Source organism: Dinoponera quadriceps, unplaced genomic scaffold (assembly GCF_001313825.1).
Source record: "Dinoponera quadriceps isolate SergipeBrazil2010 unplaced genomic scaffold, ASM131382v1 scaffold1769, whole genome shotgun sequence".
Lineage (NCBI taxonomy): Eukaryota > Metazoa > Arthropoda > Insecta > Hymenoptera > Formicidae > Dinoponera > Dinoponera quadriceps.
In genome coordinates this window covers 263,036-286,342 of record NW_014555826.1, presented here as the reverse complement: position 1 = coordinate 286,342, position 23,307 = coordinate 263,036, and the positions used below count along the sequence as shown (strand labels likewise).

Genomic DNA, 23,307 nt, shown 5'->3' with positions numbered 1-23,307 from the left:
ATATATATATATATATATATATATATATATATATATATATATGTGTATAGAATGTAACGAATTAACTAAAATGTAACAATTCTTTCTAACAAAACCTACTAAATCATCCGGTATTACTTAGCAACTTAGATAATTATAACATGACATAAGATTCAACACTAAAATCTATGTTTTTGTAGAGAAACAGATAATATGTATTTAGAAAAATAATACATGGTGTTATATAAAACTATGACTTAGCATTTGAGATTCATCAAAAACCTGTAACTGTCTTCCATACAAGAACTGCTATGTTACCACTAATAAACATGTATAATAGTGATTTTTCTTGATATGTAATTGAGCAAGCAAAAGCTTCACCAACCACTACTTGAAAGGGAGGTCCAAATTTCTTATCCAGATTATCTTTGATCATGCGAGCTGCGTGTTCATAGTTTTCTGAATATTTTTCTACAGCAGTAACACATGTCTCTATGACTTCTTGTTTCATTTCTTCTGGCATGTCACTATGCTGGAGAAAGTCTCTGTTATCATTAAAATTTAAACATTTTAAGAATATAATCACATATACAAGTTAATTTACTTTACACAATGGATATGTATGAACTATCAAAGCTGCGATATCTTTTTTTACTTCTCCTGCCCACATATTTTATAAAAATGTCTTAATCTTGTATATTATTTAATAAAATTAAATGTATTATGTTTACGTTTCTAGTACTCGATGAATCTCAATATTTTTAGTATAATTGGTTATAATAAATTTTCAATTAAACAAATGAGTGTGCGATACAATTTACAGTTCTCAAGATGTAAGAATATGAACATGTGTAATAGCAAGATTCTCTGATATTGATCATTGCTCACCTTGATAATTACTACATGAGAAAGCTAAAATAGGGGAAATAATTGTTAAATTGAAAACAATATATGTATGTAATGTTACAATTAATAATCTTGAGATATATAAAAACACCGTATGTTTGTAGGCTTTATGTTTTATTTTGGTTTATTATGAAAGATTTCGTTATAGAGTGCGCTAGTAATGCAATTTTTTGTACATATTGGCCTGTTCTTTCTAGCAGCACCAGTTCAGCAATGCAGCTAAAAAGAACAGGCCATATGTTCCTTTCAGCGACATCTAAGATCTATTCTCTTCAGTTACAGTATACCTTTCGCACTCTCCTCTTTTGACATCATGCTATATGCGGTAAATAAGAAAGAGAGAAAGAGATGAATGCTGCTAATTGAATGTGATGTCACACGCCTTTTCATTCCTGTATCGTGTCTTTCTCATACTTCTCGCACTTTTAGATACATGAGACGCTGAAGCTTCTATATATGGTCAAGTAGTTCTTGGAACGTGAATACGGACGTGAATTATAAAAATAACCGAACCGGGTGTCATCGAGTTGGAAAACTAATTTCCTGTTTGAGCGTGAAGTATTTTATAACTTTAATAATACATTAATTATGACAATATTTTTCGCAATTATATTTGATTCATTGATCTATTGATTCATTGATTTATCTAACAGTATTAACTTCTAAATTTGCTTATTTCTCTTATATTGTTAGAATGGCGACAAATGTGTAAGACATTTATAAATGTTTCTCTAATTGACAGGAATGGAAACTGTACTTCAACAGAAAGTAATAGAGGTTGCCAATCACGTCGAGCAACAATTGGATGCAGAGTTGGAGAAATTAGATAATTTGGATATCAATGATTACGAAAAAATACGTGCAAGCCGATTAAATGAACTCAAACGGATGCAAAAACAAAAACAGGACTGGCTTGTTTCGGTAATATGTTATGACATATCTGGCATTAAGATTAAGTTAGGTTTTTAATATTGTGTTAAAATAAATTATATATGGATATATGTGGACATAAAATAATACATGTTATAACAATATGTTATTACAGGGTCATGGAGAATATTCTGAGATTTATGATGAAAAAGAGTTCTTTGAAATATCCAAGAAGTCAGAAAATATAGTTTGCTTATTTTATAAAGATGATTCTCAACGATGTAAAATAGTGGACCATCATTTTAAGACCCTTGCAAAAAAACACATTGAAGCAAGATTCTGCAAATTAAATGTTGAAAGATGTCCCTTTTTGACTGGTATATATTTAAAATATTGTGACAACCTACATACTAATACGGTATGACTATAATGTTTGAACATTGCAGAACGTCTAAGGATCAGAATTATACCTACAATCGCGCTAATTGTGAATGGTAAAACTAAGGACTACATTGTTGGATTTACTGAATTAGGAAACTGTGACGACTTTTCTACAGAAACTCTACAATGTCGTCTTGCACAATCTGGTGTGATAAACTATGATGATGATGTGCAATTGTCCGAAACTGGCAAGAAATCATTCATATTTAGACCTCAGAAATCTAAAACTATTAAAGGACGCAGTTCAGATGATTCTGATGATGATTGAAACTATATCAAATACAAAAATTATATATATTTATTCACATTTTTCTGCTTCACATGTATTAAATTTAATCATTATACTGTCATTTTGTTAACAGGAAGTTGAATTTTTCTAATAAAATTGATGAAGTTTATATTTGAACATAATATTAGTGTATCACATTTTTTATAATTTGATAAATATTGCCTCTTAATATCATCTTTCTCTCTCTTTCATAATATCACTATGTCTTAAGGCATTCTTGTATACCATGTATTATAGTGACAAATTTATCAAATTGAAATATTACTATAATGTGTAATTTACATGTGATTTTATTAAAATACAAGTTTGCTATATTACAAATTATATCATTTTTACATTTTTCATAACTCTTGATATGTTATAGTATGTATTTTATTATGTAGCTCATGTTCATAACTAGTTACATTTGGGATTTGTAAAAATTCGTCGGATCGCCGATGATTTCATTGGCTTAAAAAACGAAATATTTTACAGATATAAAGAATTAGATAGTTATATACATCTTATAGTCATGTCACATATAAAAAGAAGATAATTATGTAATAGATAGCAGAAAGTGATAGATAGCAAATACTTTGAATATGGCACATACGTATTGTTCCGTTATTATTAATAAAACAAATATAACTAAAAATCCGACAAATCTTTGTAAGTCCCTAATTATGTGCAGGATAGAGAAGGAGAGAAAGAGCGAGAGATAAATAGATAGATAGACAGAGAGAGAGAGAGAGAGAGAGAAAAAGAGAGAGAGAAAGAGAGAAATAAAGAAAGAAAAAGAATGTTATATCTTTAATGAGTTTGTAAGTTTGAAATGTTACAAAATGATATAACATAAACATTTAATTTACATTCACAAGCGATGTCATGTCAGAAAAATATAAGATTCTCGGATATAACAGATTATAAAGATAAATTCATGAAACTAATGAACAAAAAAAGCAACTTCATCGTTTCATAAACTATAATATACTGCAAAATATATAATAGATTCCTGTGCAAATTGTCCAGAATATCACAGTAGTAGTGAGAAGAATTGCATATATTAATCGAGCTTTTTTAATTTGAATTCCAAGGTGTATATATCCAAGATATGTGATCTTGTATTACATAAAAAATATGTATGTACTATCACGATAAAAAAAAGACAACTAGCATAATATACGTATTTTTATCATTTTCCTGTCAAGTAAAATTATATTACTTAAAGACGATATAACTGCGTATATAATTACAATTATCGTTTTTAAATTACATTCGAACCATCGTGTATATCTAACACAGTGAAAATATATAATTTATCCTTATATTGCGAGAAGATATGAACTCAATCAAATATTTTGAACTTTTGACATTATTAAATTCTATGGGATCGCTATACCAATGTGTTAGATAGTACACACATACAATGGGTTTATTTGTAATGGATGTAATAAAAATATAATATTAAAGATTGTTAATCAACGATATCACGAGCATGGCTTGAAAAAACAAATAACTTGCTTATATGTATTTCACAATATTGGACTTGCAAAATATAATGCGACGACTCGGTATGTATTTACAATCCTAGGAAACTTGTATTTTTTTTAGTGAGCATACGCAAGTACTACATCAAATTAGATATTCTAGCTACACGTGTGGAGTCGAATCAGCTAGTATTCATAAGATAATGATAAATTTATTAACAAAAATATTTGTTTTACAACTAATTAATACAGATCCTCTGAACGAATAGAACGATGTTCTACGATGTTCTGAAAAGTTGGAACCTAACTTTGATTTTATCTTACCTAAACTATAAGAATATCGATATATGATCGTGATTTCGAGGATTAATTAATTGCCAGTGTGACATTCACATTATTCACATTGTTTTTTTAACAACCTATATATTAGCTTGTTTTTGTCACTGAAACACATAATTTGACCAGGTCGTTGAAATGTATCAGTTTAAATCACTATATATGTATCTTCATATTCGAGAAAATCACATCAGTATATGCCGTCTACCTTTAATTCGGTTTACCAAGTTGCAGATTTTAAGCGCTGGCCCGAGTTTTAGTCCCATATATTTCATCATCATGTCACTATTGAGGAGAAGTAGAGCTTTACCGTCGATTTCCTAAAAATTATGTTACGTTAGTTTTATCGTAAATCATTTAACCTGTTTGTCCTTATGCTACATTTGTATCGATGTAAATAATAAAAAAAAATTATAATCCAGTAATATAGGTCGTGTCGGAGTGAACGTGACAAATAAATAAGTTCACAATTAACTCACATGTTTTCTAAACAAATCTGCATGTTGTCCTAATGCTGGATCCGTAATGGCAATATAATGTATTACATCTTCAATAGTCCATTCTGCTGGCTCATTAGAAGGAGTGCGAGTTGTAGAAGTTTCAGATTGAGTAGTGGACGTTGCTGCTTCAAGTTCTAAATGTAAATATATTTTTGTTGTAACTTTTTGTCGTAAACTGATATTGCTACTAAGAATGCTATTTAATTAAAATGTTAATTGACTGACATCTCAATGTCAATTAAGTTAAGTTCTTAAATTAGCTAATAATTAATATAAAACCATCTTATGTGCTGTATCATACAATTAAAAATAAAATTAAAAAAAATCATTATCCACATATATTCTTCAATGATACTAATAAACATCTTTTTACAATTTATCGTTATATATTATTACGTAATATATCATATTTAAGATTTAAATAAGAATATAAGATCTTATAGGAAATATAAAATGCTTACCAGGAACGGATTTACGCGGCTGCTTTGCAGTTGTAGAGGTTGACGATGTAGAGTTATTTGTACTTTGCACATTAAATTGTTGTAAATGCTGCTGTGGTGTAGTAGATGTTAAATTTTGTTGACTCGGTGGCGGCGACCACCTTCTTTTTTCTCCTACTGTGTTATTTGTTTCTTCGTTGTTAGTAGATTGTGGTTGTTGAGTATTAGTGCATTTGTTGCAAGCTTCTTTCCTTCTGACTAAGAAATGCTCACACGCACAGAGGTCCTCGAGTTGCCGCCTAACGTACACATAAAAGTCTTCCTCTTCCACAAAAACCGGCAATCTAATAGAGTTTGGCTTACTTTCCAGAATCAAATGTATGGTTTCGCCTTCACCACGTCTTATTAAACTCAACATTTGTTTGGTACTCATGGCTGCCATTAAAAATGCTTGGAAAAGGTCTCTGGCAACACTTGGTATAGAACTGGGACCAAAATATGCCGGCATGGCTTTCACTTTTCGAGGATCAAAGTAGGGCCCACAAGCACAATTATGATTGACATAAATAGTAACTGCAATATAAAATTATATTATGTTATTTAGAGCATTTTCTTGTACAGATCACACATATTATTTTATATCTAACCATTTTCAACTGTGTGCAGTTTGATATTGGCTGTACTAGTATCAGGTTCTGTAGCTGGTTGTAGTGGTGCACTGGAACCTGCAGGACTCACTAATGCAACTGCTGGTTCTCTACTAGTATTGCTACCAGACACTGCCATTACTAGTAACACATTACTGCTTTTGGTCTTAAATCTATTGGGGCCTGTTGCTGTACAAATAAAAATTTTAAATGTCATTGATTACTGTCAGGAAAACATAGATTATAAATGGTTAATTTCTTTAGACACTGACACATATGTGTACATTTGGTTGTTTCTTTTCTAATTCTTTCTTTAGAAACTATCGATAAAAATTAACAAGCATTATTCAGAATGCGCGCGTGCATGCATAGTCAGTGGTAAAACGGTTTCAACATTTTCAACAAGTTTCACAACAATAAGAGAACTTGCTTTTCAGTAATTTTCAGGAGAGAAATTATTCTATCGATGCTGAATGAGTTATAAAATTCACAAAGATAAATATCTACCTATATTGTAATGGCTTTTTGCCATTGGGGTTGTACTAGTCAATTTGCAACGTGTGCGGTTATTTTGATAATTATAAGATATTCATTCTTACATTTCTGTCTTGGTGGCTGCAATGGATGTCCGCTTTTAAAGCACCATCCTGCAGGAAAAATATCTCGTGAATCGTAACGGCACCAATAATCAAAAGCACCGCGCCAACCATCAAATGTAATATGTATCATTTCATCCTTGATGGCACCGATTGTTGCAGTACATATAAGTTGAGGATTTTTCTTATCTATTGCTTCTAGCTTATATCCGATTTGGAACAAATTGGAACGTGGTGTCTTTGGTTCGCGTTTAAAAACTTTCCCTGGCGCCATTTCGGCACCATTTAATGTTTTCAAGAGGAACATTGGCCAACTTGAAGCATTCATCCGAAAGCCTAATGGCGGTTGAAGCATCCCACCAGATTTCTCGCAGTGTCCGATCGGATGTATCTCATTACTGTCGACCAACCGCCAGAAGTCATTCTTATTATCCGATCCATCTAATCTTAATCTCAGCCGAGGTCCGAGAACGCCTACTACAGTGGCAATGCAAGTTGACGTTACATTTCGCGGATCTAATGCTTCCAGTTTCATATTAATTTTAAATTCATTTGTCGGTGGAACTTCATGCTGAAAGAAGGACGTTCAATGGAAAGTATCTCACAATGAATATTGATTCAAAATATAATTTTGTGTAAGATAGGTACACTATTAGAATAAATAAGAAAAATATGCCCTATCCTCATATTATATTTTATATCGGACAAGTTGAACTCAAGATAAAAAAATCAGTTTGTTCATAGATCAGGTCACATCATACCTGCTTAAAGCATTCAATTGGCGCCGCTTTGCTGTTCGTCTCTTTTAAGTAATTATCCCAATCGAAAGTTTGAAAGGTCTCATATTGAAATGGTCCATTGGATGTCGATGGTGAATTAGATACGGTTGTATGATTATTTGTACTGCTGGTATAAGACTGTGTAGTTGATGGTACATTATTACTGGTTGATAATCCAGATGGGGCAGGAGACGGTACAGGTGATGATAGATCCCTATTATCTGTTATGTACAAATTTAATATATCATGTATATATTATTAATTTGAGAAATAAATGTTTGTTTTCATAGACTTATAAAACTTCAGTTACTTACTTTTCTTCGTATCTGTTTGATTGTCTTTCTTCTGATAAGCATTTAAACAGCTCGAAGAACAGAAATCCTTTTTTAAACCATCTTTCTGTTCCAATTTAACTGGTGTATTTTTTATTAAACTTTCACATTGTGTACATGCACCTCGTGCATAACTCTTACGAGATTCAGATAAACATGTTTCTGAGCAGAATTCCTTTTTGCCATTCTGTGTAGGGAGAATATATTTCAATGGTTGTTTAGTTTCACCACACCATGTACAGCTATTCTTTGACTTTGGCGGTCTTCCTGGACCTAATACAGAGATATTCTTTTAACAACTTTTCTACAAGTTCTTTTCATTTATTATCATTTATAATTTAAACGCAGCTAAATATGTAAAGGCTAGATAAGTCAAAATATAAAAATCATATTCAATCAATGCATCATCTTAAAAGGTTATTTCCGTTGTTTTCACGTACCTCGTATTTTGGTCGGTGCGGACGACATATTTCGTCATACAAACAAAAATCAGCACTGAAATCACTGTAATAGTTAATTAGCACGATGAATACATGATTAGAGTAATTTATCGAAATGAGTTTCGAAGCCAAAATCCGTCGAACGACCGAGGTCGCTGTGAATCAAATTCTGTGAAGATAAATTAATCCCGATACTAATATTCGCACACAGTGTAAAATTCGTTCTAAGATCCCGTTATTCACTGCAATTTGCTTTATTACAGTGGTAATTGTACTCTGGTAACAACTGTAATATATCTATGTATGTATCACGCATTAAAAATTATTGTGTTAGTCCGCCATATTGCTTCAATTTGGCCGCGCAATCTGCAAACAAGAGTCGTGAGTGGAGTTAAGCAACGGCCGGTTTCGTGTAATTGCCTGCACCAGCATTATATGCACGGTGTCGTACACTTTGTTGACAATTAATATTTAATATATAAAAATACAACACCGACAGGTAACTGTTACCTCGTGTCATGTCATTAAGTAAAAAATGACATTTTACTTTCATGTATTGTGATTTTTATATGTTCAGATACGACATAATTGCCGGAGTCCATTTCACACTACAAACGCTTTGAAACGCCATATAGACCAATCACGTTCTTTCTTTAAGCTCTCCGAAGCGCGTGCAGCGTGAAGTGGACCCTAGCTCGGTCTCTTTTGGTTTCTCTTTCAAGACGCGTTCCATTCGGCGCGGCAAATGTTTTGAAGTGCTGAAAGAAAAATCATAATTATGACTCAGTTTCATCAACGCGACTGAATCAAATCGATCGATCAAATTCACTTTGTCTATTTGAATTCACCAATCGCATCTATCTAACAACGATGCAATTCGATAGCTAGTTAAACCGAGCCTATCCATACTGTCTATACGACTTATACGGCACTTGCAGCGTATAATAGATCGCACCTGTTTATTTTTTGCATTTCAAAAGATACGGATATATATTCAAGTTTGAGATTCAATAAAAATCGGAAGTAATAAACATAGAAATATGAATTGAATTTAATAGCGGTTTCGATTTGTTGACTCGACCCGACTCGAATAGCGTGCCACTAATCCCTACAGTATTGCAAATTATAATATACGTAACTTTAACTATAGACTGTAGTACTATAAAGATTATTGGAACGCTGTCCGAGTCGGGTCAAATCAGCAAATCAAAAACATCATATGTATGAAGGCCTTTAGAGCCCGTATCAGACTTCGAATTGAAAATTGAGATTGAATTGAAATTTGACCAATCAGAGCAAAGTTCACTAAATTTCACTAAACTTGAATTCAGTTAATTTTGTATTAATTGGCAAAATTCAATCTCTATCTCAATCCCCAATCCGTAGACTGATACAGGCTTTACATATGTCGTATGACGAATTGTTGGATGTGCCAATTAGCTGTTGGATAAAGAATTCTAGAGTGTCTAGAAAAATGTTAGGGACCCTGGAAATTTTCTATCCGACAGCCAATCTTATGGCTTCTGCCCACAGGACACGAAATGCTTGCTGCGCGGCAAGAAGTGACGCGGCAGCCAATTAAACTTTCAATTCTTGTGGAGAAACGGTACGTTGATTGGCTATCGCGTCGCTTCTTGTCGCGTGGCAAGTGTTGTGTCAGCTTGCGATCGACTTGCTTACTAATGATTTTTCTACAATAACCAATATGTCGCTAATGAATAAGGATAGAATTTATTTTTTGAGAACGAATTCAGGCGTGTTCTACAATATATCGTATGTCGCTGTCGAATGCCAGAACATAGTCGATAGTCCAATTAGGAGAACTCATTTCGAAAAATAAATTCTCTTATTGAATCGTCGGCTGTGCCTCGAAATCTGATTTTGATACACAGCATATTGTAGAACAGGCCTGAGGCTTATTTAGGGCTGATGCATTTGAATTTGCAAACGTTTCGAAGCGCTTAGAGAAAGAACATAATTGGTTTACGCGGCGCTTTGAAGTATTTGCACAAGTGGATTCTATCCCTAGTCAGATCTAGTAACCAGTTGATTCAAGGTTGTCATGGCTGTAATTTTAAAGTTTGGAACGGCGTCGGTAAACCGGCAACTTATTCCGAAAGGTATTTAATAGTATTTAGAACATATTATGTTACACATTAGACAATAGGAACATTTGCGTTATGTTGACTTTGTAATTTCAATTGACATCAGCAGAATGCATTGTAATGAGACGTAATATGTAGATATAAATAGAAATATTGTTTGTCTCAGGTTATGTCATAATATGTAGTATGTATGCAATATATTCACTATATTGTAATTTTATTTTTGTCACAGGTGTGACAAATATTCAACGAATTGCTACAATGTCTCAATTGTTAGACCAAGTGGCAGATGTGGATATCGACAGTCATGGAAGATTCAAATATATCTTGATCACTGTGAAAGATAAAACTAACGATGTTAGTAAACAGATCGTCAGAGGATATGCAAGAGCACAGTGGCACGGTGAGTCTGTTATATATTTATAATATATTTTGCTATGCATACCATACAGTATTGTATGTTACTTGAAAATGCTTAACGTTTGACACACTACGTACAATGTTGCACTTTAGCATATAAAATTGATTGTGTTTCAGTCATATGAAGTTTCTAATGTATTTAAGAATGAAAACAATATTGTGCACTTCTCAAATTCATATATATGACATAAACAATAAGATCAGAATCTTCACTTACGTTTGTAATATTTTCTATTTAGAATGATATGAGACTATATTATAAAACTCATTGTATAAACTCTTACATATTTATGCATTTATTATTTACAATGCTAAAGATACAATTTGTACATCTTTACATATTTTTATTGTAGTAAAGAAGCAATAGGGAAATATTTAGTATATATTGTATTAATATTGTTTTATTTAAAAATTATTACTGCGGTATATTTTTGTCGTTAGTTTGCATCTTGGTTGGTTATTTTTCATTGGTCAGTCAAAGATACTTATTTGCAAATGAAAAAATATAATTATGTAGAGTATTCCATCATCACTGGGTGAAATATCAAAGATAAATTCTTTATCGTTTTTGAATATAATTAAAAAATTGAAACTGTTTTTGTGCATAAAGCAATAAGGGTACACGTACAAAACTGAATTTCGAGATTTGCAATTATATTTGAAAACATAATCAACTTCACCTTAACAAAAATATTTCACTTAAAATTTAATTGTCAAAATGTTTATCGAAATATTGACTGATGTTACGACTTCTTATTAAAAATTTTGATTGAAATAAATAAATAAATTGGCTTTGTAATCGCTAAGGGATCTATCATTAAAATTTTATCCAGTAATAGGAAACAACTTATATATCGATTATTATAATAAAAAATAGGTATCTACCTCTTTGAAAAAATATATTTGATATTTTTAATTCGGTATATATTACTTTTTTTTTATATAGACGTTTGTAGGTAAATTTGTAGTTTATAGGTAAGAATAAGTGCGCGTCTCGCGTCATTCGTTACGTGCTCCCAAAATGAATGCAAACGCGGAATCTGGTTACTATGTAACCGAGTAAGGTAAATGACTAAAGTGGCAGTAGGAGATTTCTCATATATTAGATGGGGAGGGAGATATTTTATAAACGCAAAGAAAGCTCCAAGCGATTTACACTGACAAAGCTTCAGATAATCAGCGATAATTTTCGTATACAGACTATAAGAATATATTACATATATCACCATAGTATTATCCAGCGTGATAAATAATATACAGGAATATATACCTCTCGAAAGATTCTCTTTCTTATCGCGTATTAAAAGTTTTAAACAGAAGTTCAGCAATAAATCATTTTTCGGTTGAATTTGTTTTCTCCCATGCTGGATACGACTTCCACATGATACGTCAAACAGCTTGTAACTCACACACTTAATTACAACAATGACACTCATTTAAATGTTCCTCTTTTATCGAGAGCAGTTAAACCCCGTTGTGACCTGCGCGACGACATACGAAAGAGAAACGAACGTAACACATATAACGTTTCAACGCTCGATACTTCATAAAGTACAATCGCTCAATTATACAATCGCATATAGTCTTGTTTCTGAAAAAAAATTTCTCCGCGATACGCAAAGCTCAGCGGGATATTCATTCGTTTTCCGAGACCGCGTGATTAATTTCCGAGAATTTGCATTTCTTTCTTCTCTCAGAAACGTGCGTGACCTATATTTACAACGAAAAGCCATCTGGTGAGAATTGACAGGATACGCCGTTTGTTTTCCTATTTCTTACATATCCCGTGCGCTCTTCGCAATGTATCCGTATTTCCCTCTGAAAAAATAGAAGGAATTACGACGAAACGGTGGTAGCGAATGCTACTGAGGACTGTCACGGTCTGGTGCTTTGAAAAAGTGATTTCCACGCATTCGTTTACTAAGAGGCTCTTCTGAAGCAGCACCAGGCTCTCTGGATGCTGACGCTGAGTCTGCAAGCTTTGTGGTTTGAATTCTTAATGGTCTTCGTATCGCTGTTCTTTCTGACAGACGGTCGCGACGTCGCGTCGCCTCGTTGCGCCCGCTCTCAGGTGCTGTCGCTTTCCTCGCAATGCTCTATCAGGTCTACGTCGGTCACTCTCGATTCCTTCTCCTGCTCTTTGATGGCCTCTAGCTTATTCTCCTTCTTCCTGTGATTGTTGCCATCCGATTTGCTCGATTTGTCCGTAATCTCATTCGCGTCCTTGCCAAATTGCTTCGGTGGCTCTCGGACGGGTGATGGGAATCCCACGAGATCTGGATCTGTGTTACTATGCATCAATGTAAACGGCAGCTTCAAAGAAACCTTACCGCCCATTGCTGAGACCAGCAGTTTAATCTGGAATAAATTACGTGTTTTTATCTGGCAAAACGGAATTTTTTCTCAAGGTGAAATCAAGATTAGTTTTTTCCTCTAAAAAATGGTATGACTCGGAAAAAAAATATTAAAGATACACAAATTGCATCCTATTTAAAGGATCTAATAACAAGCTATTTTAGAAACTCTTTCTTGTGTACTAGAAGAGAGTATTTTCTTTATGTCACACTCATGCTTTTCTGGCAATAATTGATGCATCCAAGCCGTTTTCGTCACGTTTTCCTTGTAAGATTACCTTCACATAATAAGAAACGTAAATGGCAAAGACGTTCCTATCCTCGGGTCCATTTCCGGGGCAGATAACCGTTGATGCCAAGGTTGCGCCAGTTTTTGTGTAACTGTCCTCCAAGGCAATCCAATTCTTGGTCGAACCCTTAATAGGCCTGAGAGAGTAGCTCTTTATTAAAGTGCCACCCGGTCCCACAGGACATCCCTCTTGCGAGGACACGAGAGCCACAACATTTTTGAACTTGCCGTTGCTGAACATACAAACATCCACGTGCTGTACGATAAATACCTAAAAAAGAAAATATTTCTGTAATAAAATATTTCTGTAATAAGCACACAGAGCAAGCTCGCGATGTTTTATAAGATATAATGTTTTAGAATCTAGGCTTCTCAAAGGAAAAAAAAGAATAATGTCTCGAAAATTACGGCATCTTGTTCGTTAGAGAGTCCTTTCTATTCCGGCAATATTTTTCCAGCAGTCTTTGCCGAATGAATCGATGTATATGTACATATATGTGCATATACCTAGATTACTATTCGTTAAAGCCGATTGTTATGCGACTGAAGCTGCTGTCGCTGATTATTGGCCGCTGCGAACTTAAATTTGATTACGAAAGATAACTCGTGCAACTTATAGGCGGGGGCGTCGGTTTGTTTGCTGAACTGTCGCAACAAAGTTAACATACAGGGTGTTACGAGCGCGCCTGTCCTTTCTGGCCGGTGGGCAGGATATCGGCAGGATGCTATGTCCCTATTTTCGAACAATGTTCTCTGCCGTTGTTAATGAAGCGCAGCTCAAAAGCCCTCGATACGAACGCAATTTCCCGTTACGATATAACCACGGGGACGTTCATTCGTATTTAAGTTGCGATTTAAGTTGCATAGGAACGAAATGCCAGACTAATCGGCGCGGATTATCGCGGGCCGATCTAATTCAGCGTAAGCGAACCGCGCGCACTTTGTCTTCGTTCTTTGTGCGTGCACGAAACAAATTGAATTATAACTTCACAACAGCATGTCGGCATTGCGTTTCTCCTCGTGGCTTCGAGATAGCTTTGAGCGGGGAAATAGCTCCTGTCGATTCCTGTCCGTCGTCGGGGAAAATCGCCGATATCGCTCGCACGTTATTGTTCCTTCTCCGCGAGGAGCCGAGATACGCTCGGGGACTGGTTTGGAATATCGTTATTTTTTATCAGTCTCGGAGCAGAATAGATTACCCGCCAGACGTTTCGATCGTTGCGAGCGTCTAGCCTGTTCTTTCCTTGGCGACTTTTTATCTTAAATTATATTCATATGCGTTTAACGCTAGTTTGATATAAAATATGAATATTCATATTTTGAAAGGTTCAAACGATATAAAAGGAAAACGCGTTTTTGCCTTTCTTATAGATTTGCACATTTCATAGAGGAAGAGGTGCACAAGTATTTACGCATATAAGATTATCGCTTGCCTGAAATAACAGAGTTCCAAAAATTCTTTCGAAAAAGCGAGCTTATGTCTGTGTTCTTAATTCTCCTTACTTTCGCCATCTGGATATATTATGAGACAAACGCTTATTAGCTCACTCACGCATGCATAGAATATCTCACTAGGTACGTGAAAGGCCGCTATGAATTCTTGAGTGAGTCGACGACACACAGGCACGCTGTAATAGGTAGTCTTGAAGCGGTTCTCAGACTTCATCTCGATTGTAGCACAGGTGCGATGGATTCCGCGAAGTTATACTTGATACCTGTATCCTTTGCATACGCGAGATTATCATATCCAAACATGGGATTGCAGCTGTATCATGTCGGTAAACGCATAATTTACGAATTACTCGCGGGAACCGATCCGCAGCCGTGCGCAGAATCGTATTTTCAAAATATTCGCATTGAAATTCACAGGGAGAAGCTCGTAAGGAAATTGCGAAGTTGTATCTTCAGCGGTGAATATATCTTATGCTGATTTGCGTTACGATATCTTCAAATTGTTATTCGCGATTGTAGATCTATTGATCGAATCTTCCTACTATCTGAAGATTTCTCGCAAGAATGATATTTTCTGTCAAATAGCGCTCGTGTACTGCACGAGAGAACTACAAAATAAATTCGGATTTATGATATTTATTCAGAAAGACGATTTTACACCATCTAGTTTGGTTTATTTATGAAGTTACGAATATGTAAAATGATGTAAAAAAAATTATGATAATTCGTAATTGATTCGTAAATGATGTAAAAAAAATTATGATAATTCGTTTATATTTCTGACTTGGTTCATGACTTGGTTGGTACTTGGTTTCGATTTTCGTATTTTGGCAAGTTCACACAACAATTGTTATCTATCGCGATACTTACGCGTTATTAATTATTTCTCTTCGCTAATCCGATTGATCGGTGTAAGCTATTATAGATACGCTTTTACATTCGGATACGTTCTCGAAAGTAGCTCTCCTTGAACTTGTCCCCTAAAATTGCTGGTTTCAGTTGATCAATATTTGGCGGGCTAACGATTGCCACGAATGTAGTCTGGCATTCTTGTTGACGGATTTTCCTCTTAAACTTCGATTCATGGGGTGAGCTACTTATCGACATGTCTAAACGATAGAATCCTTTCAACAATTCCATCACGTATCATTACGTTAATGTTCTGGATATATGTGTTGTGCCTCTTCTAATATATAATTTCACCCTTATGAAGCTAGAGATTTGTTTTCGATTAAAAACTTGATGAATGTGAGAATCTCGAGATCGACCAAGACATCATGCTTGTGAGAACCAAGTCTATTTTCTCTGATCAATGACGTTCTCTCACATTTCCCGCGTCGCTGCGAGGCACAAGTGCGCTGTATTTATCGCGCGACATTTAACTCTTGACGTTTAACTCTCTGGAGGCGATTATTCCCTCTATTCTAACAGCCGTAGGTAGGTGAAGGAAAAACGGAAAGTAAAGAACGAGAGAAGGGGACAAAATATATACGTTAATAGAATTACCCAGTTTCATATATCTCATTTAGTGCATTTAAACGAATTTGCCTGATATATTATCACTCATCGTGAAAATAAATATTTATTTGATATAGTATTAATGTTATATTCGCAGAACGAGTCGTGTTATTCTTCAAAATATCGCCGTTAAATCGTAATATATAACCATTAGGTATATTTATATTATGTCGATAAAAAAAGATTCGCTTATTTAGCTCTTCGAAAAAAATGTAAGTTTTTCCAAATTTCACGTATATTTTATTATTCGTGGAGCGACGTTAAATTAAATTATTACGATCTGACATATTACTTGTTGAAGATCGGTGGAATCATTTTAATTTACCCACGCGAAAAGCGTTGACGCGAAACTTGGCTATTCATCAAGTTTGTGCACACGCCATGCGAGCGACGGTGTTCTTATTAAGACGCTAAAGCAGTCTCATTGAAATCAACTATGCCCACGGGATATGAGCGTTCTAACGAACTTATTAAATTTACGGAAGTCCAATGAGAGACGATAGCCAACTCGAAGTTGAGAGCAGCAGCATTATTTCTTGAATAATTAATGGATTTGAGTATAGGAAGCCTATTTAAAATTACGTTTACTAATTAACGCCGTAGTTTAACACGGAAAATTCGGAAAAACGTAATGCACACGGTGTGAATTTACTGTTCTGAAGAAGAAATATGGATCATAGAAACGAGAGCACGGATGATAAAGCTACGAAGCTAAAGCTCTCTGAGAAAACTGACATTCCGAAATTCGAGAAATAATTCGCCACTGCCCTTTGTCTCTTCTAAAGTCGTCGAAATTTAATGCGAAACATCTTTTAACGACATACGCGCGTGAATCAACAATTGAAAAATGCTCGACTTGAGATTTCTCGGTGGGCCGATTTCGACAACTTGCCCGGGACTTTAGGGTCCTGGAGTAAATTTTGGCTGGGGCGGCGCGTCGAGACAATTTCATAACTCGTTCGAGCTTTTACACGCACGATACACCGTCAGACGCAACCCCGTAAAAAAACCGCATTGATTGAATCAAGAACCGCATCGATTGACCTCCCTTTCGTCCCTCATGATGGACCGTTTGGTTTGTTCTTCTCCCTCTCTGCCGCTTTCGTCGTGAAGAAGCGCCGTCAATTTTACGAGCAGCTCTTTTTGCACCTCAGCACCAGATGTTACGTGAGGATAAGAGGGGAGAAGGAAGGAAAAAGTGGATAGATGGAATGAAACGGAATGAATCGCGTGCCTTCTATAGAGAGGGAGAGAAAGAAAGAAAGAAAGAAAGAAAGAAAGAAAGAAACAGAGAGAGAGAGAGAGAGAGAGACTCCGAATCATGAATACCCAAAGCATTTGGATCCCTGAGGAATGTCGAAAAAAGATCCCATTCGTGGGATCCACGACCCGAGAGACGCTCTTTGAAATATTGAGTGCCACGAGCTGGTCGACGAATTACGAACGGTTCGTTTCACGAGCGAGAGCACAATTTCGTACCCATTTCGAGCGCAGTTGCGATTGATCGCTTTTGGAAAAAAAAAACAACCAGATTAATTGTTTGGTTGTGTCGGAAAGCTACGGGGTCGTTAGATTGTTGCGCGTGAGATAGCGTGCTTTCTGCAATGTGGGAAGACAAGTGCTTCCTAGTTAACTTCCGACTTAACGAAGGATCGAGATGCACGACGTTGCATTAATTTACGATTATTGAAGAAGAAATGAATTTTCGATGAAAACGTGATTTATATGAACCAATTCTCCGGCGCATCCGACGACGAATCGTTTCTCTCCTTCTTTTCTTTTTTTTTTCTCCCGTACATATCAATATTCAGTTTTGATTGGAAAAATAGTTTTTTTTTATTTATTCGTGTAGTCGCGAGTGATTAAAATGTAGAGCGAAATAGTACATGCAGAAAAATCCATTGTTCGGCTCCCTTTCAGCGCGTCAACGACGCTTTTGCATGCGCAATCACGTATACTATTTAATCCCAAAACTTATACATCACGATACGATTTATCAATATTAATGCCGAGTGTAATTCTATAAAAATACGATAGCGATCTCGTTGAATGAATGAGACGTAGGTTTCTTCGTTGATGCTTGTGTCTCATCAATAATTTAAACTAAAGTTAGGACGAGCATTTTTACGTATCAGTTGCATTTAATTTTCATTATTTATGTCTGATTAAGTATTCGAAGCCGTGAAGCCGAATAAAAACAGGTACGGATACGTAGAACGTGAATTGTATACCTTTATCCTTCTTACGGACTTGCTGCTGTTGTTGCTGACGTAGACGTGGACAGTGATTGAATCTCCGTGAGCGTAGATCGCACGATCTAGCTTCGCTTCTAATCCGACACGACCGTCACTTAGTAAAAATGGCTTTTCCACCGCTGCGTGTGGTCCCATGTTTTCTGCGAAAATTGAAGCGACATGCTGCGTCTCATCTATTTCGATTTGTATTCTGCCTTCGGAATAAATGCGACGAGTTAAATCTGTTAACGGAATTTAAACAGGGATGTTTCAGCGGCTTCGCATCAAACTCGAGAAGCATATTGTTTGAAAACTTTGGAATTTTTCAAATATCACAAATTCCGTTCTATGAAGATTTCGATCTCTGCATAACATTACAGAGATTCATTGTATCGAAAATTGAAGAGTCACAAATGAGTAAGAAATTAGAAAATGAAATCTTATATTGAAAATTGCATTATGCTGCGAAAAGAAAAATAAGCAAGTTTTGGCTAAAAAAGCTATCGGTTTTAATTTTTCAAATTTCGCTTCTTTAATTTGTTGTAATGTTTTGAAAGCATCCAGAAGATTATCCGATTATTATTAATATTACAAGTAGTTATAGTGTAATAATTGAATTTTGAATGTGATCTAAAATTGAATATATTTAAATAATCGAGCACATCACGCTTATCAGGACCAACCGTCATCCTCGATGATCTCATTTTCGGTGGACTCCATTCTCGTTTTGCATACTTGAATTCTCGAGGGAATCGATAACACTTGAAAGGGAGGCACGCTGTACATAGTCGTGGAGGGTAAAGGCGGTTTCGTGGTTCGCTGGATTACTCGAATACCCATTCTGATGGTAGTTTTACGGTGAAATTTTTCGTCCGCCCGCTCCGCTAAAATCCACCACACAAAACATTAATGATTCTAAAATAATGATTGCAATAAAGACAAAAGTTGGTACTAAACGTGAGTTAAATTACCGAGTTCACCGTCTCATGGATAATTGAGCGAGTTTTTTTGAAAAAGATAAGTACTTTCGTACTTATCTTTTTCAAAATTTATGTTGCACGAGCTTTCCGAACTTGAGAGTTACTTTCTCATTCCCGGGGGAAACGCGACTAGCTGTAGTGAGTCTGACATTGGTAATAATACGTTTCTTTGTCTATGTGGAAGGAAGAATTGAACAGACGTATAATGCTAAATCTGACCAAATGTTAAAGTTTATGATAAAATAAGACCTATTTAAGCTGGCTCTGCTCGAAACAATAAGAAAGCAATAAAAGCTCTTTCTCATGTCTCATGACGAATTTATGGAAATACTTTTATCCTTTCTCAGCCCGAGCCTTACGATTTTAAGATAAGTAAAAAAATGCTAAGAAGATATAAGATTATATTTAACTAAACAAATTTAATAGTCACTTAACTAGCCTTTGATCCTCTTACGAGGATATTTTTGACATCGTTTAAAAATTAGGAGAATATTTTCCTCACAATTCCTCCTTCCTATTTTGTTGGCGTGTCACACTCTAATTGCGCCTTGTTTTCGTGTTATCATGCTTTATTGTTTTTCGCTTGGTCGCTCAAAGTGCGTTTATTAGATTCGGGGAGTGGAGGGTGAAAAAATGAAATCAATAGGTCTTTCCACTCACCGACGTAAGCTTTGACGTCGTAGCTGGTACCTATAGGTGCACCGCTGTATTCCTTGGCTGGTACCAGTTGCACGGATGGTGGGGCCAGTGGGGTGATTTCCATGGTGAATGCGTGGGCGTTTGGCCCTAGCCTCTTGATAAGTGCCTCCTGCAAAAAGAGATCTCAGTTTTTCCTCGCCCTTACTTTCGAAGTCAATTGTCCGATATTGCACGTGAAGCTGCTTCGCGGTATAATAATTTTTATGGCTTTCGTGAAGATGGAGCCGACAGTTCGCAAGTCGATTATTAGTTAGTATCACGAGGACCTTCTTGTTGAGCGCTTATTTGTTCAGCGATCTATAAAAAGAATATCGGCGAACTTTTATTCGGAGTTTGCAGTTGGCATTTTTCAGAAGTGGTCTTGATGGTCAAGAAGCGATCTTGATTGTATTTTATATTAATTACTCATACGAAGAATAATTACGGTTTTGTTACGCGCGAGACGCAGTGCATTTATTTGCATTGAATATAGTTGACAAACGACATTGGTAATTGGAAATTTCTTGTTTTTACACCCTGTGTGTGCGCTTCCACAATTATTTCATGCGTACTACGAGGTAAATAATGCAGCGTTCTGGTAGCGTGAGGTAAATAATGCAATAGAAATGTAAATCTTCCATACAATCCAATCGTGAAAAGTCTTTAGCGAAGCGTATGTTTGAAGTGCAGGCGCACGAAAAAAATAAATATTGGTACTTTGCCACGGGTGTTTGTCGATATAAATTTTATTAAATTTGCACGTGTGCGACTTTCACGAATGCCCTGACGTTTTCATCGATTTTTGATGAGCGTCCGCGAAAGCTGATTTTACATCTGCATGTGAATGCGCGAATAAATATCGATAATTTTCCTACGATTTATTCCATGAAAATATTAAGGACTTGCGAATGTTTCTCGGATCCTTTATACTTTTATTGACTTGAAATTGTCGTTTTACAGACGCGGCATCGAATAATTTTCTAAAAGATGACAGAACGTGGCGAGTAATTGTGGCAGATACTTTGAACGTGACATGTATTGTTTCGCCATCATTGATAAAAGAAATATGATTAAAAAGTCGACGAATTTTTGCAAGCTCCTGATATTACGCGCAAACAGCGGATATTATCGTTATATTATATGATATATAATATTGAGTGCTCAAAGAGACTAACCAGATGTCGAATAGAAATGTGAATAATTCATCGAAGGTTTAACCTAGCGAATCCGTCGATGTGAATGTATATCGACGGAGGCGCGACGGAAAATCAATTTGTACCTCACTGACTTTCGAGAGTGCCGATTGATTTTAGAGCCGCGCTGAAAGAAAAATACTCCGTCCGTGACGGTTACGTGTCGTGAATTTTTCAGAATTCAAATAACGAAGAAACGGATTCTCGACGCTTCCGAGTGCTGTGCGATGATAGCTTTCCCAGCGTCGTTTCAAACGAAGACTCTTACTTCGAGTCTCCAAACGAAGGCTGTTTGCTCTTCCGATCCCTAAGGGACAATCGTTAGGCAGGGTCGAGTAGTTACATAGTAGCAAGTTCGCAAGTGGTAGCGATCATCACGAGGGTAATCTCTTATAATAGAGCACGCAACACAAAAGGATAGTCCTTGGCTTTTCCGCACGTGTCGCCATACGTTCGCAAGACAAACAGCTCTACGAAGAAAACATTCGCTTCGTTATCACCTGATCTCTCGAGGTTCAAAGAGTTGATAATTTTAGGGTGACGAAGATATTCAAACAACCGTGCATTCGCGGTGTATGATGATCTCCGTTTGTCCTGTCGAGGGAGTGGTAATATTTAAAAATCGTCGGAGAACGACCTCATCAACCGGTTGCCGTGTTAATGGCGAGTCGCTCTTGTGCATTCTCACTCTCACGTTTCACGAGAGTTTCGCGACACGCGAAAATACGTGTCGGACACGTACACTCGTTCTCCCTCTCTCTTTCTCTCTTCCTCCCTTTCTCCCTGACTCTCTTCCCTCTCCCCACGTCCTTCGGCGCGCTACGTGTTGTCTCTGCGGAGCACCTGTGCGCCCACGGATAATTCCGAGCTGTCGGCAAAAATAGAAGGTGCATACCGGCGTTATCCTTTATCGGCTCAAGGATTCAAGATAGCGGGTCGACTCGGCATATGCGCATACGCGCGTGAAAATGAAACTGTCTCCGCAGGGGGATGATGCGGGCCAGGGTCGGCTGCTGTTAGCGAGGTCGAATCGCGTTACGTCATTCCGCTCGATTTTGCATTGAATAGAGTTTAGAGTTCTTTCGGTTTCCCTTCCACGACGAAGCTGTCGCTTCAAGACGTGTTCGTCCGCGAGATCTGTGATATCGCGTGGGAAATACGATGTAAAAACACGGTTGCACGGACGTCTAGAGTCCTTGACTGAAGGAGGAGGTAGGAATAAGAGATGAGGATTTGCGGATTCTGAAGAGAGGGCCGAGGTGTGACCCCGATTTCCTTCGGGAAAATATTAAGATCTGAAAGATTCGCGTTGACATCGTTAACGCGAAATATTCCCGCTGCACGGACGTTTCATCGCATTGTAATTGATTTGCATCTTATCGGGTTATGATCGTGTTTTATAATCTTCGCGAAAGAGGAGAGAGATCGTTTTAAATGATTATGTCGTTGACTATTATTCGGACAATCTATCGCTTTTCCATTCGTTCGGCTGTAAATCCGGCGTCAAATAAAATTCACCATTTAAGGATACTTCAGACTTTTATCCGGCTTTAGAGCTAGAAGTATGTCAACAATTCTATAAAATCCCTCGTAAACGGAGATTACTTTCTTACGTCGTTTGACAGTCCAATGTATGTATTTGGGTCAGATTTCGCGGTTAGCATTGTGTTGTGTTCCATCCTTCAGGACTTCGTATTCAATGAAATGATTCTACCCATTTTATATACTTGTCGGAAAGCGTCATATTGTCATGGAAAGCATATCTATCTTCAATAGCGGCTTACAGTTCCGAATACAACAATATGTAATGGCATAAATCTTTCTGCACGTTGTGCAATAGCCTCGTGGTGTGAATTTTAAAATTATCCTCCTAGAAGGAGTAGTAAAAGATAAATTCAACATTGCGAACAACGAACTACTTCAAAGTGTTCAAATTATCAATTGTTTTAAAACACGCTATTAATGTGTTTTACATTATTATTCAGTAATCAGCGCTTTCTCTGGCACAAGAAAATATTAATACTATTAGTCCTAATGAGTATCAGAGCTGTCGGATTACGCCG

General features: G+C 36.1%; 5 protein-coding genes across 10 annotated transcripts in view; 2 read left to right on the top strand and 3 right to left on the bottom strand.

Annotated features, from left to right (window-relative positions):
• Positions 1–63: 63 nt before the first annotated feature.
• Positions 64–773, bottom strand: LOC106745494 (dynein light chain 4, axonemal-like). Its single transcript, XM_014621153.1, has 2 exons — positions 584–773; positions 64–511 (listed from the first exon to the last, which is right to left on the bottom strand). Exons 1-2 carry the CDS (start codon positions 647–649, stop codon positions 254–256), a joined length of 324 nt encoding a protein of 107 aa, XP_014476639.1. The 5' UTR covers positions 650–773; the 3' UTR covers positions 64–253.
• Positions 774–1,097: 324 nt separating this feature from the next.
• LOC106745499 (thioredoxin domain-containing protein 9) lies at positions 1,098–2,594 on the top strand. 2 transcript variants are annotated; one of them, XM_014621166.1, is made up of 5 exons: positions 1,098–1,210; positions 1,315–1,443; positions 1,628–1,806; positions 1,931–2,132; positions 2,202–2,594. In XM_014621166.1, exons 3-5 carry the CDS (start codon positions 1,630–1,632, stop codon positions 2,462–2,464), a joined length of 642 nt encoding a protein of 213 aa, XP_014476652.1. In that variant the 5' UTR covers positions 1,098–1,210; positions 1,315–1,443; positions 1,628–1,629; the 3' UTR covers positions 2,465–2,594. The 2 variants fall into 2 exon arrangements, with proteins under 2 accessions (XP_014476652.1, XP_014476650.1); XM_014621164.1 differs by lacking the exon at positions 1,098–1,210 and having other exon boundaries at positions 1,217–1,443.
• A 667-nt stretch (positions 2,595–3,261) lies between these two features.
• LOC106745498 (polycomb protein Scm) lies at positions 3,262–8,586 on the bottom strand. Of its 2 annotated transcripts, XM_014621163.1 has the most exons (9): positions 8,022–8,586; positions 7,564–7,854; positions 7,232–7,470; positions 6,474–7,041; positions 5,875–6,063; positions 5,249–5,800; positions 4,767–4,921; positions 4,496–4,607; positions 3,262–4,394 (listed from the first exon to the last, which is right to left on the bottom strand). In XM_014621163.1, the coding sequence occupies exons 1-9, from the start codon at positions 8,047–8,049 to the stop codon at positions 4,378–4,380; spliced, it is 2,151 nt and encodes a 716-aa protein (XP_014476649.1). In that variant the 5' UTR covers positions 8,050–8,586; the 3' UTR covers positions 3,262–4,377. The 2 variants fall into 2 exon arrangements, with proteins under 2 accessions (XP_014476649.1, XP_014476648.1); XM_014621162.1 differs by having other exon boundaries at positions 3,262–4,607.
• A 1,451-nt stretch (positions 8,587–10,037) lies between these two features.
• Positions 10,038–23,307, top strand: part of LOC106745497 (14 kDa phosphohistidine phosphatase-like) — a 78,854-nt gene continuing 65,584 nt past the window's right edge. The window contains exons 1-2 of the mRNA XM_014621161.1: positions 10,038–10,141; positions 10,359–10,529. Coding sequence (XP_014476647.1) covers positions 10,084–10,141; positions 10,359–10,529 — 229 coding nt within the window. The 5' untranslated portion in view covers positions 10,038–10,083. The remainder of the gene's footprint in view (positions 10,142–10,358; positions 10,530–23,307) is intronic.
• The window catches only part of LOC106745496 (arrestin homolog), a 54,818-nt gene continuing 42,471 nt past the window's right edge, over positions 10,961–23,307 (bottom strand). For all 4 annotated transcript variants that reach the window (XM_014621157.1, XM_014621158.1, XM_014621159.1 and 1 more), the window contains exons 7-11: positions 20,034–20,181; positions 19,077–19,277; positions 18,391–18,554; positions 13,179–13,460; positions 10,961–12,904 (exon numbers count right to left, since the gene is read on the bottom strand). In XM_014621157.1, the coding sequence (XP_014476643.1) occupies positions 12,614–12,904; positions 13,179–13,460; positions 18,391–18,554; positions 19,077–19,277; positions 20,034–20,181 (1,086 nt within the window). In that variant the 3' untranslated portion in view covers positions 10,961–12,613. The remainder of the gene's footprint in view (positions 12,905–13,178; positions 13,461–18,390; positions 18,555–19,076; positions 19,278–20,033; positions 20,182–23,307) is intronic.